A 17000-nucleotide genomic window follows, 5' to 3' on the forward strand; every position below is an offset into this window, starting at 1 on the left:
TTTATATCACAGCTTTCCAGAATAGAGGGTAATGTTAGGATATAAGATTTTTTTCATTTGTAATAAAGGAGAACTTTATTTGGGGCTACTCTCAAATTGTAAAGAAAATAATTTCCGGGAATTAGTTTGAACAGTTTAACAATGGTAAGTTTAGGTTTAATGTAACATCTAGATGTACAGGTATTGTATTAATAGATATTTCTAACATGGAGAATTATAAAGTGAAGGGAGAAAACATAATTGTTAAACCAGTCAGGGAAAAAAGTCTTTTTAGAATATCTTGATGTCTGTGGGCATCTTGATTTATTAGGTGAGCAAAATGAAGAAACTTACCATTATCCAGATTTTCCATGGAATATGTAGTGGTATTTTGTGTATTTTGATATCTATCCCATATTTAACTTGTGACTTCTTTGCCAACCGAACATGGATACACTGTAGGAAACTTTGCATCTTTTGCATGGATCTGGTTTTAATTTCCTTTTTAAAATTTGAACCTTAAATTTGCTGTAATCCAATGTATTACATACACTGAAATTTACTAAAAAATCTACAGAAATTCATTTAGAATTAATTTATAATTTTGATTTTAAACTCAAAGTTATACATGTATGTGTTCTCATGCATGCACACACACATGTCCTTACACATATGTGTACACACATTTATAATCTAATTTTCATAGCATTTGGCAGCTCTAGAGATGTTCCCAATTATTTTCTTTTCCCTGTGCCATATTTTAGACTCAGTGGTCTTGTCCTCTCCCTCTCCCTCTCCTCAAAATTGTTTGAGGTGCTCACCAGCTTTCAAGTATTCTCACCTTCTTAATTCTTACTCCTTTTGAAAGTATGTCTGCCATATTATTATAATGATGGGTACCATTTTCTGAATTCATGTTATGGGTTAGGCTAACTAAGTGCTGTATGTACCCTAGTTTGATCCTCTCAACTCCATAAGATAACTGTTACCCCATTTTGCAGATGGGAAATCTAAGAAGTTGCTAGTATATTCAAGGTCACACAGCTAGTGGGTACTTCCATGCTCTTAAGGCAACAAAACATGTAGGTAAATCAAATTGCTCAAACTAAATAAAATGAGGAATTTAGAATTTAAATTTTTGTTTTTGCCTTAAAAGCAAGGCTATTCACAGCTAGTAATTTAATGCAAACATGCAATAAGTTACAAATAGTCATTCAGAGTTGTGCCAAATACTTTGTTCTTTTGTGCCTTTAACATCTAAGTCAGTTCTTACTCAACACTAGATTTTTTTTTTCTTTTAACAAGAAATCTTACCCATAAACCAGCCACATTCTTTTGGTAATCATGTTATGTACATTTTAGAAAACAGTAATTATTTTAACTATCTACCCGCTAATGATCCCTTCATGTTCAAGAAATTACATGGTTATAAGGATATTTTTCGTAATAACAGTATGTCAATTTAAATGAGAAAATGCCTTGGCTGTAAACCAAAACCCACTTACTTTATTTTAGAATTTTAACATAATTTAGATTTAAGCACTTACAGTACCCACCAAACCAAACTCTTTCTTTCTTTCTTCCTTTTTTTTTTTTTTTTTTGCTTTGAGACAGGTTCCTATTCTCTTGCTCAGGCTGCAGTGCAGTGGCTTGATCTCCTGGGCTCAAACCATCCTTCTACCTCAGCCTCCCAAGTTGCTGAGACCACAGGCATGTACCATCACACCTGGCTAATTTTTTTATTTTTATTTTTAGTAGTGATGGGGTCTCCCTATGTTACCCAGGCTGGTCTTGAACTCCTGGACTCAAGTGATCCTTCTGCCCTGGCCTCCCAAAGTATTGGGATTACGGGTGTGAGCCACTAGCAAAACACTTGACTTCTTAATAGAGGAGTACTCTTAGGCAGATCCTCTGCTTTCTTTGATTTTTTTTTTTTTTAAAGTCTGGATCATTTCTTTTTAGCCTTTACAGCATTTTGAATACATTGGTTATTTTATTTAAAAGTTTAAAGAGTAATTTATTCATTTTTTTCCGTATTAAAAAGTGCATGCACACTAACTGTGAAGGAAAAGTAATTTGGCCTTTGAGGACCTAGGTGGTGATGGTTGTTGTTGTTTCTTTTTTGTGTTTTTTTGTTTTTGTTTTTTTTTTTTTTGAGACGGAGTCTCGCTCTGTCACCCAGGCTGGAGTGCGGTGGCCAGATCTCTGCTCACTGCAAGCTCCGCCTCCCGGGTTCACGCCATTCTCCTGGCTCAGCCTCCCGAGTAGCTTGGTTGTTGTTTTTTGAACTAGTTTTAAGTTTGACAACTAGAAGGTAGATTTGAATTATATTCAGGAATTCAGATAGAAATAGTAATAGATGTGCCTTTATGAATCAGTCAAATTAGTTGACAGTTGATGGACAGTGGCTTTGTGTGCAATGGAAAATACTGAAATTGGAGCTGGGAGTCATGAGTCTGCCTCTGGCTTTCACACTCACTAGTTATGTGGCTTTGGGCAAGTCAAGTAGGTCCTCGTGCTTCTGAAAAACCCAAAACTGTCATGGTTATGGTCTGTATTCTCATAGCTCACTTTCTCTGTGTGTGTAAGTGAATGTGTGTGTGTGTGTGTGTGTGTGTGTGTTTAAACTCAGAGGGTTTCAATCAGAAGTAATGCTTAAACATCTCATGCAACAATTACTTATTAAATATCTTAGCATTCTTCCTGAAGAGTAAAACATTTAATCTGCTTTTCAAAATTCCTCGGGTTTCTGAAAAGCCTAGACTAGGTTTTTGTGAACTATAATCAAGAGATGAATTTATATTCCTGTAAAGTGGTATATGTACGTCACAGTATACTGTTGCAGTGCTCACACAGTCAACAGTGAGGGCACAGGTTCACTGTTAATGTCCTGGCAAACACTGGTGGTGTTAATAGTTTTAATGAAATAAATAATTGTTAGTGATTTTGGACTCTTCACCAGAATGAAAAAACCGAGGAAGTTGAGTTCTTTATTCAGACTCTCTAAAAAGTGAACTCTCTTTAAGACTCTTATGAAATATTCAAAAATAAACTGTAGACATTTAATCTTTTCCAATTAGTGTGGAAGACAATATGAAAAATTAGCCATCTAGCTCAAGATTCAGCTCACAGTTTACTTTTTCATATTTGAAAGCAGAGCTAAAAATTAGGTTGCTTAAACAATTGCATTAACTGTTAATATTATGAAGATTTTAAAGTTGGTGTATGTGTCTTTAATCTTTGTAATTCTAGGAGGAAAGCCTATGAATTTTAGGTTTCCATAATAGCACACTTTATTTCAAAGTCCTTCCATCTCTTGAAATGTTATTGCTTGAAAGTCTTTTTCTGAATTAGATCAACTCTTTGAAATTGAAAATATATATGATGTACACTGTGTTGTCTGTATTATGAATTATCTCTGGAAATTATACAGTTGAAGATAATATGTGTATAGTGTAAATTATACAGTTGAAGATAATATGTGTATAGTGTGTTCATTTAGCATTAGGAGGTAAAAATAAATATGACCAGAGTAAAAATTTAGAGTTACTGGTTCTAATGTTTAACATTTTGGCATGCTTGTTAGAAACAATCTTTAGTAAGCTATCACAGGAGCAGTAAGGTAGACAAGAGCTTTGCCTGCCCCCAAGCCTTACAAAGTGGTTAAACAATTACAATATATTGATGTGCTATCCTATTTTGAATGTTATAAAACATTAGCCACATACAAACACATACACACAAGCTTTGATGTATGGGACTCATTTAACAGAGTGTACTTTCAGACTCATTATCGTTTTCTTCTTCCTTCCTCTGTTATGTAAGTTTTTATTAGAAAGCCTGATGATCAAAAAGAAGACTAAAATTACTAGTGTGATAACATTTGGGGAAAAATTATTCTTTATCTTTAAAATAGAAATAATCATAATATGTACCTTATAGGATTATTGTGAAGATCTGTAGCATCTATCGTTTAGAACATCTGGTAAAAGATAGTAAGCACTTGATGTTAGCTATTATGGTTGTTGTTTTATAACATCATTTTGGATACCAATATTATTACTGTTGACTGATGCATATATAGATACTTGTGTGCACATTTTCACTAAAGCATAATTGTAGAAAACCAGAAACAATCTAAAGGTGCAGTGTTACATTTATGGTACATCTATTTAAGGAATAATATGTTGCCATGAAAAATGATGTAGGCCAGGCATGGTGACTCATGCCTGTAATCCCAGCACTTTGGGAGGCTGAGGTGGGCGGATCATGAGATCAGGAGATTGAGACCATCCTGGCTGACATGGTGAAACCCCGTCTCTACTAAAAATACAAAAAAATTAGCTGGGCATGGTGGCATGTGCCTGTAGTCCCAGCTACTTGGGAGACTGAGGCAGGAGAATGGCTTGAACCTGGGAGGCGGAGCTTGCAGTGAGCTGAGATGGTGTGCCACCGCACTCCAGCTTGGGCGATAGATCAAGACTCCGTGGAAGAAGAAGAAGGAGGAGGAGGAGGAGGAGGAGGAGGAGGAGGAGGGAGGGAGGGAGGGAGGGAGGGGAAGGGGGAGAATGATGTAGAGATATACTTACTGAGATGAATAGAAGAAGAAGAAGGAGAAGGAGAAGAAAAATGATGTAGAGATACACTTACTGAGATGAATAGAAGCCCAAAATTTATGGGTAATGAAACAAAATAGCTAAAAATTTTAACAAATTGCTTAAGGTCACAAGTAGGCTACCATAAGACTATAAAATCCCTGTAAACAGCCCTGAAGGGTGAGCTTGTATCTACTCTCTGCAGACCTCAATGGGTGCTCATGAGATTAAGTGGGGACAAGATGTGAATCTTTAAGTGCAGGCCTAGGGGAGGAGAGCAGCTGCTGCTGTGGGAAAGGCACCAAGCCTGGATTCTTCTCCCCTATACAACAAAGTCTAAGGACCCTCAGACAGAAAACCTTTCCTGGGGAAGGGAAGAGATAAAACCACCCCTTTTGTGGGAGGGGCAGGTTCTTCTACCACTGGAGGAAAGGACCCCTGAGAAAGTCTTGGCCTTGATATCCAGGGACAGAGGCTGATATAGAACAATAAAGAATGCCTCCACATACCCACCATTAGACTAGCAAGCACCAAGAAACAGGTCTCAAATGTGTGGGGATGGGTCAATAATATGGAGAGAGACTTTCTCTGAGGCATACCCCGTGAGCAAAAACCTAAAGCTGAGGGTGGAACAAGAGCAATGAAAAAGAAAACATCCTACAACCCAACTCCCACTCTAAGCCCAAGGTTGTGCCAGATGAATTTTAAACCAATGGTATTCTCAGGGTAATCATAGTAACAGTAAAACCCAAACAGTTAAACTCTTGACTAGGTTGGCTTATCCCCATGCACTAAGTCATAGCAGAAGATGAGACATGCCCATTTTTAGGTATACATATTATTTATCTATACTCCTAGAAAAGTGTATGGCTTTTAACCAAAAATCATGAGAAAAAGCATTCAGCAGAGTTAGACTCAGATATGATCTAGATGTCAAACTATCAGACAGAAAATTTAAAATACTTAAAGGCTCAAGTGGAAAAGAGGAAAACATGTTCCATCACATGGGTAGTATCAGCAGAATTGGAAACTATTAACATAAGAAAGAATCAAATGGAAATGCCAGTAATGAAAAACACAGTACTAGAGATGAAGAATGCCATTAACAGATTCACCAGTAGACTCAACAAAGTTGACAAAAGAATTGGTGACTGTGAAGATAAATCACTGGAAATTACCCAAACTTACCCACAAAGGGGAAAAAGTAGTGGAAAAGAGGGGGAGAAAAACCACACAAAACAAACAGTGCATCCAAACGCTGTGGGACAATTTCAAGTGATGTAATATGTGAAAGTGGAATCCCAGAAGGAGAAGAGAGATGGAAAGATATGATGGGGGTGGGAGTGGGTGAGGGGTGGGGCCTTGAGACAAAAAGTATTTGAAGGGTAATGGCAACTATTTTCCAAAAGTAATTAAAGACGTCAAACCACAGCTTCAGGAATCTCAGAGACACTAGATAGGATGAATACCTTTATCCTCCAAAAAAACAAACACACACATATAACCACTGAGACACATTAAAATTCAAAAATAAATGGAAAGTGTTGCTGAAGAACAAAGATAAATGGAAAATGTTCAAGGCAGCCACATGATAAAGACAGAGTAGATACTAAGAATTCATGAGAATTACAGCAGACTCCTTACTAGAAGTTATGCAAGCCAGAAAAGAATGATATTTTTAGAAAGCTAAGAGTTCAATGGAACAAAAATATATTTTAACAATAAAAACTTTGAGACAAACAAAAACTGAGAGAGCTCATCACCAGCTTACTTGCACTATAAGAAATGTAAAGGAATTTCATTATGCTGAAACAGTACAATGCCAGATGGAAACTTGGAGCTATACAAAGATTTGGGAAGCACTGAAAATGGAACAAATGAAGGTAAATATAAAATAAATTTTATTCTTGTTTTAAATTTCTCTAGAAGATGATAAGGATTACTAAATCAAAGATAGCAACTATGTACTGTAAATTTATAGCACATATAAAATAAGACAATAGCACAAAGGAAGGGAGGGAGAAATTGGGATAATACTGTTGTGAGGTTCTTATACTATATATGTTGTGGTGTAATACTATTTGAAGGTACTCCATAACTAAAGGTATATCTTGTAAATCCTGGGGCAATTACTGAAAAGCTTAAAAAGTATAAACAAGAAGCCCACAGTACAGATAAAATGGAATGATAGAAATAATGCAAAAAGCAGAAAAGTAACAGACCAGATGGAAAAAATAAAGAACTGACAATGTAGATTTAAATCCAGCCATATAAAACATCACATGAAGTTAATGAAATGTCAATATAAAGACTCAAATGTCTATAAACCCTCAAATTGAAAGAAAGACCAGTTTGGTAAAAAAGCAAGACACAATTATAGGCTGTTTACAAGAAAGTCACTTTAAAAAACGTAAGAAGGTGACAATCAAAAGGATGGGAAAAGATGAACAATACAAACACTAATCAAAAGAAAGCCACAGTAGTTATATTGACATGAAGTTAAGTAGACTTCAGAACAAGGAATATTTTCAGTGATGAAGAAGGACATTATGTAAGGATAAAGAGGTTACCTCACCAAGAAGACATAGCATACACATAACAAAGTATGTGTATGCAGCTAACAGTTAGAACCTCTAAATGTATGAGGCAAACACTGTTAGAACTGAAGAGAGAAATGGACAAATTCACAATTATAGATGAAGATGTCAGCACTCAGAATGAATAAAACAAATACAGAACATTAGTAAAAAATTGAAGATTTCAGCAACATTGTCAAACAACTGGACCCTTTTGATATTTGTGGAACACTTCAGAAATTTGAAACAGAATAGTTGAATATACAGTCTTCTCAAGTGCACATGAAATAGTTACCAGGATAGACCATATTCTGGATTAGAAAATCAACTTTAAATTTTTTAAAAAAATTTAAATTATACAAAGAATGTTTTCTATTCATAGTGGAGTTAAACTACAAATCAACAACAGACAAATACCTGGAAAATCCCCCAAATATTTAGATATTAAATAGTACACTTCTGAATAACTCATGGATCAAAGAGGATTTCACAAGAGAAATTAGAAAACATTTTGAATTGACTAAAAAGAAGTATACCAAAATTGACAGGATACAGCTAATGCAGGGGTTGGAGAGAAATCTATAGCATTAAATGCTTATAGTAGGAAAAAAAAAAAAAAAACGGGTTAGGGAAACTATAGTATTACATGCTTATAGTAGAAAAGGGAAATGGCTTCAAGTCAGAGATCTACGTTTTTACCTTAAGGTAGCAAAAGAAGAGCAGGTTAAATCCGAAGTGCGTTTAAAAGGTAGAAATAACAAAGATAAAAGCAGAAGTCAATGAAATTCATTACTGTAGTAGAAGTCCTAGCCAATATAGTAGGGCAAGTAAAGGAAATAAAGGAAATATTGTTTAAAGAGGGAGAAGTAAAGCAGTCTCTAGTCACAGAGAGCATGACTTTTTAAATAGAAAATGATTTGTTGAAAAATGGAGAAGGGCTTGATGCTTAAAATATAAAAGATAATGTTCCAGGTTAAAAGATACTAAGGAGACATGATGAATAAATTTAATATCTGTGCTTAGATTAGATCCTGGGGGAAAATGCTGTAAATTACACAACTAGATAACTGGCAAAATTAAAATATGGGAGATGAGGAGAAAGTATTATATCAATATAAAATTTTGAGGGTGATAACTGCACTGATATTAATGTTAGATAATTCCCTTAGTCCTAGGAAATACTGAAGAATTTAGGATTAACGGGCCATGATGTATGTAACTTATCTTCAAATGATTCAGGAAAAAAAGTTATGTACAAAAAGGTAAAGAGATAATAAAGCAAATGAAGGTAAAATGTCATAGTCAAAATCTAGGTGTTTCCTGTATTATGCTTGTTTTTGTAACTGTAAATTTGAAATTTTTTTTTAAAAAAAGTTTTCAAAAAGGTTCTTCAAAAATGACAAAAGAAGAGGGTCATCATACTTGAAGGTGGAAATCACATTTCTCACAGGTGTGTTTGGAGTAAGCAACCTTAAGGGATGAGGTAATGTCTTTGCCTCCGGAACAAAGAGCCTGTTTGCTTACTGCTTGCTGTAAACCAGTGGTTTCCCCAGCTCAGTGTTCCTCTCCTGTAACGCAGCCTTCTCTTTTGCAGCCATCCACCCTAGCTATGTCTGTTGTTCTCATGTGAATTGGCACAAACGTATTGATGATCATGCTCCTTGCTGTGCTATGAGTAATAAAGTTTTTTTTTTTTTTTTCTCTGACCCAGGCGTCTCATGCCTTTTGCCAATACCCATGAAAAAGTAAGAGGCTAACTTATTAAATTGAAAGAATAAACTCAAATTTCAGACCTGACACATTACTCTTCTAAACATGTCTTCCTTATTTCTATTTCTGTTCTTTTTCTCACATTGAATTCTTTGCCAAGAATATTTTCCTATTTCACCCATCCCAACTTTATATATTCTTTCACTGTACAACTCTGGTTTAGTAATATTACTAATTAATTTCTGATTAAATTATGTCTATGAGAGGAGACACTATCATATACACTTTTGTTCCCATGTAGAACCAAGTATAGAATTCATTTATTTTGATTGACTGATGCTTATTATGAGCAGCTAAAATGTTCGAACATATTTTTTAAACCCCCATCAAAACGATAGCTTTTTTTTAAGGTTAGTATATTGTTTATTTAGATTGAGAATACTAAGTAGGATTAGAGAATTTTCAGAGTTGAAAAGAGTTTTAAAAATCATTCGGAAAGTAAAACTCATTTTCCTTAAGAGAAATCTATTATGGTTGTTATGGTTAGCAAAATCTATTATCACCAAGTGAGGATTTATATTACCATTCTTTTTATTTCTTCTCACTATGATTATAGTGATTGTAATTTTGTCATACTCCCTCAAATTTTTTATTTTATATACTGGTGTTATTAATCGAATGTGACAATTATGAAATCATTTGGATTACTACTATTATGTTATATCCTTGTATATTTTGTAGAAAACTCTTGGCTATCTTTGCCTTTTGTGGTACAATAGTGTTTGAAAAGGTGATTCCCAAAATACCCTAACATTATCAGAATGGTTTCTCTCCTTTACACTATCTGTTCCATTTAGCAATAACATATTTTTCTTGGTCACTTCGGCTATACACCACAGTGATTAAGATCACTGGACTCTAGAACCTGATTTCCTGGGTTTGAATCCCAGTTCTGTTACCTGCTGGCAGTGTGACCTTAGTTATGTTACTTAACCCATTTGTGCTCTGATTCCTCACTTGTATAACAGGAATAGTTGTGCTTGTGGGTTATTGGGAGGTTAAATGAACTGATATATGTTAAGTCCTTAAAAAGCACCTGACATAAAAAAGATGTGTATTTTATTTAATGATATCGTTTCCTAAAAGATAGCTAAGAGGCCATGATGTTTTCCATGTAACGTATCAGCCTAAGTAGGAGGATAGTTTATTCAGGTCGTCAGCTTTGGAGGGATTAATTTCACTCTTGTTTATATTTTAAAGTTGTTTTTTTTTTTTCTTCTTGGAGCTTATTCCTTTTAAGGAATTCCTTTTTAGCAATGCCTATCACCATATAGTTTTCTTCTACCCATTATTCTTTGTACATTTTATATGCATTACCTAGTTTTTGTGTGTGTGTTACTTTTTAAAAACAATTTGATGTAATAATTTTAGTGGCTTTTAAGTATTTCCATGAGTCTGTGCTATGCAAATGAGGCTATGTGAATATTTCCAATGTACACTTATAGAACTATGGCATATAACCTGATACTTGGTTATATATTTCCACTTTACCTGCTTTTAACCAATATTCATATATGATCCTTTGCTAGATTATGGTTATTAAAACTAGTAGACCATATGAATTACAAGCATGACCAGACGTTGCTTTTAAGAATAAATGATCACCCAGTAACGTGGTCTAAGTAAAATATTCTCTTTTTTAATTATGTAGTCCTCCTCGCCATCCTCATCACAGCCTCATTCTAGCCACTGCAGAACGAAGGCCTCATCATTGTGTCACCATGCATCCCTGCCCTGGGTCAAACGTTACCATGTAGGCCCTGCAAAGGCTACCAGTCCATCTCTCCGTCTTCGTCGCTGGCGACCCTTCTTACGCCTACCATCTTTGGGTCTCCATTCTGTTGTAAGTTTAGTCAATCTTCCATCTCTTCTCCAGTGACAAGGGCTGTCCTTTTTTTTTTTTTTCCTTAAACAACTTCAGTCTTCAGAGTGCTTTTCTCTTGGTTCACTCAACCATTAGCTTTTTTCTCCCCCAATAAGATTGCAAGCACACCTCTATGCTTTGCAGTCTAGCTTGACTTTTGCCAGTGCCTGCAACATCCATCTTTCCACTCCATATCCTGCCAACATAGTGGCGCCTGCGTTTTGATGAGTACTGATCCATGTTCGTGATAATGTTGAAGTCTAGTTAATTGTTAAAGTGAATATGGGTTCTCTTACCCTTCAGCTTTCTGAAATCATTTAGTTGACTCAGGTCAACAAATGCTGTGTACCTTCTGAGTTCTTTGCCAGCTATTACTTTTTTTTTTTTTTTTTTAATGTTTCTGAGCATGACTTTAGTCTCTTGCCATGCTCTGGAATTACTTTGCTTACTCTATTCTCAACCTAAATCCTTCATGGTGTAGGGTGTTTCATCTAAGCTATTATTTTATTCCCTGAGGTGGCTCAGGTACTTGGTTTAATCTTGATCTGATCTTTCCTGCCTATTCAATTTCTGAAGATCTTTTCCAAGTAGGAAATGAAGATTTCCTCCTTGTGTATTGATGTAAGCTTCCCACAAATTTATGATTTCTCTTTTATAGGCTAATGATATCCACAAACTATTAAAAATACATTTTTCTTATAATCTTACTAATTATCTTAAGTGTCGAGACCGATGATGGAATTCTAGCTATGATACACTACAGAATTAAGCAACTATAGCTCTTGTCTTTCTAATGTTTTGGACTACTAAAGGCAATGACTGTGGTTTAGCAGAGCCTCCCTAGAAATGCAGTATCTTAAAACTTTGGTGTGTGCCATACATTTATAAGAAATTTGACATTTCTATAAATCGTGATGGCTTTTGAAGCCAGAGGAGGAAGTCTGACTACACATACATTTAATGCTTAAGAACAATTAAAAGTCAATGTCAAGCATTCTTTCCTTCCCCTTACTTACCCTTCTAGTGCTGTACTCGAACCGTGAAGTGGTATCTTTCCTTAAATATTTGCTTCCACCAAATACCAGTATGATCATCAAATACTTCTCCATTTGTACTGAGTATCAACAAACTGGCATCTCTCTCTTTCTGTTTCACTATCCTCATTGGGTCATGACATTCTTCATTTTTATTCATTCATCCATTTGATATTTGTTGCTTCTCTACCGTGCCATATGCCATTTGGCACAGTGAGAGATACAAGGTGAATTAGATGACCAGGGTAGAATCCTAAAGGTGTAAATTCTGACATGAGCACAATTGATCTAATTCTAATGTGAATTATTTCTTTTCTACTTAAAAATGTTCCAAATATAAATGAACATATAAAATTTGGCATTTCCTGTTTTATATGCTTTTATATAATGTTGATCTTGGCTCCATATTAATTCCGTTGCCTTATAGCTTTGAATATTTTCATAGCATAGTAGTAAATAACATGGATTCCTAGAAGCACACTGCCTGGGTTTGAATCCATATTCTACTACTTACTAGCTATATGACCTAGAGCATGTTACTTAATGCTTCTGTGCCTCAGTTTTCCCGAGAGTAAGATGGGCATAATCATATTATGTACCTTATTGGGTTTATACAGGTTGAGTATGTCTTATCCAAAATGCTTGGGATGAGAAGTGTTTTGGATTTTGGTTGGATTATTTATATTAGACTTACCTGGTTGAGTATCTCAAGCCAGAAAATTTGAAATCCACAATGCTGCAGTTAGCATTTCCTTTGAACATCCTGTTGGTGCTCAAAAAGTTTGGAGTTTTGGAGCATTTCAGATTTCAGATTTTTGGATTTGGGATGCTCAACCAGTATGATGATTAATTATTTGATACATATAAAACATTTAGAACAGTGCCTGGTATATATTAAGTGCTATACAATTATGCATTAAATTTAGTGTGTATTTTAATGTGATGTTTATATTTAGTATTTAATTTATATCTAATTGATTTGTTATCACTTTTTAATTCTTTGAGTTAACTAAGAAGTGTTGCATTCTAAATTAGGGATTATATGTATCAAAACTAATTGATTGGAAGTCAGTGGTACTGTTTATACTAAAAGAGTGGGATCCTCATCAGTAGATAGAGACATATAAGAATAGTCATACTACATCTTTGAAGTGTCAATATCAGGAGGCAGCTTCAAAGCCAAAGTGGTGGTTGGATGTAAAGAGGAATTTTAATTTTTCCTTCATATATACGGATATATGAAGGAAAAAAAAATCCAATCTATAGCTTTTTTTTTTTTTTTTTTGCCCTTCACGTAGTTATTTCTTGGTCATTTTTTGAAACAAGACTTGCTGAAAGTTGCTTTTTATTTATTTTTCTTGTTTTTAGTGGAATAATTTTAAGCAAGTAAATAATTACAGATTTTTAGACTCTGAGACTAATTGAAGCTGACCGAAGGAAAAGGCTTATCACAGGTTCTGAGGTTTTGTGGAAGGCTTAGAAGTTTTGAGCTTTGCTTATCTTTTATAATAGTTTGAAGGCTTTTCATGCCCTCTTTAGAATTTTATATTTTTAGTATACACTTTTAGGTTAAAGGTACAATGATGCACAATTTTGAGTCACTACATTTGGTAATTGCTTACATTTGCGATACTGTAGTATTATTATTGGAGTAATACATAAGGTTTATATAACACTTAACAGTTTACAAAATGCAGCTCATTTAAACCTTGAGATGGATAAGAAACCCGAGGCTTACAGGGATTGGGTCCATATTCAGTTCTCTGACTCCAGTTGTACTACTTTTACCTCTAGCATGGTTGTAGTTACTGGCACAATATGAAACATAGAAGCTATAAGATGTGTAATTCTTAAGAAGAGATGGTATTAAGGTAACTAATAATTTATGAAAGCATAAAGTTTGTAAGATTTAGAGTATTTCATATCCTGTTGGAAAATTGTCTTAAAATGAGTAAAGACAAGACTGTTTTCTAGTTGAATGAATAATTCATTATAACCTTCTTGTTATAGAATTAAAGTTACGGTTTATATAATTGCCTAGGTTTAGACTTGAAAAATTGGTTTCTCTTCTGATTATTTATAAGTGGAGATATTAGATTGTGTGGCCACTAATATTTTTTGATTCCCTGACCAGGAAAGTAAGGGAACTCATTATCACTGTCTTCACATATTTGAAGAAATATGTTCAGGAGGGATTAGACTTTTTTCTAAGATGATGGAAAATACAAGGAGACATATTTAGCCTCAGTATGAGGGAAAATTCTAACAAAACTGGCTAACAATGAAATGGACTGCCTCAAAACCTAGTGGAGGAGCCTCTGACATTAGAGGGGCTACCACAAGATGGAGAAGTGCAGTATTGGAGCAATAGTAAAACTAGATAACCCTGATTGCTAACACCTGTGGAATTCTGTAGTTCTAGAGTGACGCTAGAAGAACTGGCTTGCCACATCAGTTTATGTTGAATTTCTTCCATTCATAATTTGAGGGATATAACCTCTGAAGAATAATGTGAGATTAGGTGAGACACTGTATATATAAATATTTTAGAAACATTCTGTAAATCCAAGATAGTAATATTTATTCTGTACCTTTCAATATCTGCATCAGAAAACTTTATATTACAACTACTTGAAAATATATAGTTACTTGAGGATGAAAAGAATATAATTTTTTAGTTAAGATACTATCTGTTACTGCAAGGATATTAAGTAATCTGAGATATAATTTGATTTATGCCTTTTGAAAACTTTCCTTTAAAATTTGTGCTCTACTTGCATATTTAACAGTGATTGTATTTCATTTCAAACCATTTAGATTTGATGTATAGCTAACTCATATTAATATTAGCTGTATAGTTACTACATATCATAGAAAGTGCCAGTTAATCAATGTATCGACTTTGTGTATGTTTTTTGAATGCCTTAGAAATGTAGATATTTCTCAGGCAAATTGATTGGTAAGCTAAAGAAACGTAGATGTAGTCTTAATTTCAAATTGTTTATTAAGCATCAAAGCAAGAGAAAAATCGTAGGCTACTGTGAATTGTACTTTAATTTATTCTTTTTTCCCTTCCTTTTAATCGCCTGGGCTATTTTCCTGCATGTATTCATTTTTAAATGTTTAAAATCTAGAGTGAGTTAAAATGCTGCTTTTACGCAAAGACTGTTTACACTGCACTGTTAAAACATCAGATTATCGAGTTCAAGTCTTTAAGGGAACATCTCTTTTGACATCTTAAAATTTAACTTGAAAAGGGTTTCTTTAAACTGTTAGGCGTAAAAATATTTTAACTTTCTTATTTCAAATTTTAAAAACTCAAACATATCACTTCATGTATTCATTTCATTCAATAAGTATGCATTGTGCATATGCTGTATACCAGGCATTGTGCTAAATGCTGAGGCTTCTAAGGTGAACACAATTTTTGGTTTTTAGGTAGTTGAGATTAAGAAAATTGTACTTTTAGTCACTGTTTTCCTTGCTGATAAATGAGCACATTGTCGCAAACACAGGCATGGTCCCTCTTTGTCCGTTATACCAAACATTAAGCCTTGAATTATATTGGATAAATGTTCTCTTTTATAACTTGATGTTATTTGCATATGTTTATATATACATGACTGATTTGTTTGACAACTAATGTATATAATACCTATTTTTTCCCTCCTATTCCAGGCACCAAATATAGATGAAAAAGTAGATCTTCATTTTATTGCATTAGTTCATGTAGATGGGCATCTCTATGAATTAGGTAAGAACTATTTTAATTTGTCCTGGGGAGAGAAATGGTAAATGGGAAAGTCTCTACTTATGATAAACAGGACTATTGATATTTATTGTGTTTACTTAAATTAACTGATTGCCTATAAAATTCATTTGACATAGTGACAGTTTTCCTTTTAAGATAGTTTGCTAGAAAAATGTTACTTTATGTTTAAGCAGCTTTTCATTCAAAAAGGTTTGCGTACCATCTTCACATTTTAGCAAAGCAAGAAAGTAAAAACCATTACAGGGAACTTCTGCAAATCACTCTGGCAGTCGTTACGAAATTATTGAGTGGGTTATCATCAATATCTGGCTGAACAACCTTTAGTTTTGAAAGGTAGTGTAATATTTGGGAGGCTGAGACACGCGGATCACCTGAGGTCAGGAGTTTGAGACCAGCCTGACCAACATGGAGAAACCCAGTCTCTACTAAAAATGCAAAATTAGCCGGGCATGGTGGCATATGCCTGTGATCCCAGCTACTCGGGAGACTGAGGCAGGAAAATCGCTTGAACATGGGAGGCGGAGGTTGCAGTGAGACAAGATGGCGCCATTGTGCTCCAGCCTGGGCAACAAGAGCGAAACTCCATCTCAAAAAAAAAAAAACAGGATAGAGTAATAGTCATAATGATTGGGCTTTGTTTTCAATAATGAGTGTCACTAGTTTTCAGGGTTTTGTAGTGTTCCTGTGATTTTTTAAAGATTTTCCAGAAGCCTTTGTTTTCTGGCATTGGTTTCTTCAGGCATGTGTCAGAGTACCCCTGATTAGTTACTTAGTATTTTGGCTGATACCTGTACTTTTTTCTTTTAAGTTTATCTTTCAGTGGACTTTCATGATATGTTGGAGGAGATCACATAATTTTAGATAATTTACTCAGAATAAACTTCTTGTAATTTTTTTCATAATTGGTATACAATACTTATTATGACTTATTCTTTTCCATAAGACCGTCTTGAGTTTTAAAAAAGCCAAATAAACAACAAAAGAGAAGTTCTTTTCAGTAATTCTAGATACCGTGAGTTTTGGTTCTATTACCTCTTATTTGCTGTCTATATATTACCTTGTCACATTAATTTTAAGTTTTTTAAGGTAGAAGAGTTTTGAAAGGACACAGATTGTGACTGTAATGTGATCCATCAAATTTAGGTGGATTTTGTGTTTGGAATATTAGCAACAGATTGCATACATTATTAAAAAGAAATGGCCTATCAAGGGGGACAAGGAAAAGAAAGAACATAATATTTATAAAAATGTGCAACCTTGAGGGTTGTCTACAATAGTAGAGTGATTTGAGGAGTCATAAAACTTAAATGAAAAGAAGTCATTGTTTTGGTAGTATATAATGGACCTGCAGGACAGTTTGGAAGATGTGCCTTGCTAATTCAGTCTATAAAATCTGCAGAGATAAAGTAT

The 17000-nt window shown here is 34.4% G+C and overlaps 2 protein-coding genes across 6 annotated transcripts in view; both read left to right on the forward strand.

Annotated features, from left to right (window-relative positions):
• LMO7 (LIM domain 7) overlaps positions 1 to 17000 on the forward strand; it is a 309870-nt gene that overhangs the window by 31615 nt on the left and 261255 nt on the right. For both annotated transcript variants that reach the window (XM_077973779.1, XM_015121212.3), the window contains exon 6: positions 15497 to 15572. The gene's annotated coding sequence lies outside the window, so the exon portion shown is untranslated. The remainder of the gene's footprint in view (positions 1 to 15496; positions 15573 to 17000) is intronic.
• The window catches only part of UCHL3 (ubiquitin C-terminal hydrolase L3), a 58373-nt gene that overhangs the window by 31615 nt on the left and 9758 nt on the right, over positions 1 to 17000 (forward strand). For all 4 annotated transcript variants that reach the window (XM_077973575.1, XM_077973576.1, XM_077973574.1 and 1 more), the window contains one exon: positions 15497 to 15572. In XM_077973575.1, the coding sequence (XP_077829701.1) occupies positions 15497 to 15572 (76 nt within the window). The remainder of the gene's footprint in view (positions 1 to 15496; positions 15573 to 17000) is intronic.

The sequence above is a fragment of the Macaca mulatta genome, chromosome 17 (genome assembly GCF_049350105.2).
Source record: "Macaca mulatta isolate MMU2019108-1 chromosome 17, T2T-MMU8v2.0, whole genome shotgun sequence".
Taxonomy (NCBI): domain Eukaryota; kingdom Metazoa; phylum Chordata; class Mammalia; order Primates; family Cercopithecidae; genus Macaca; species Macaca mulatta.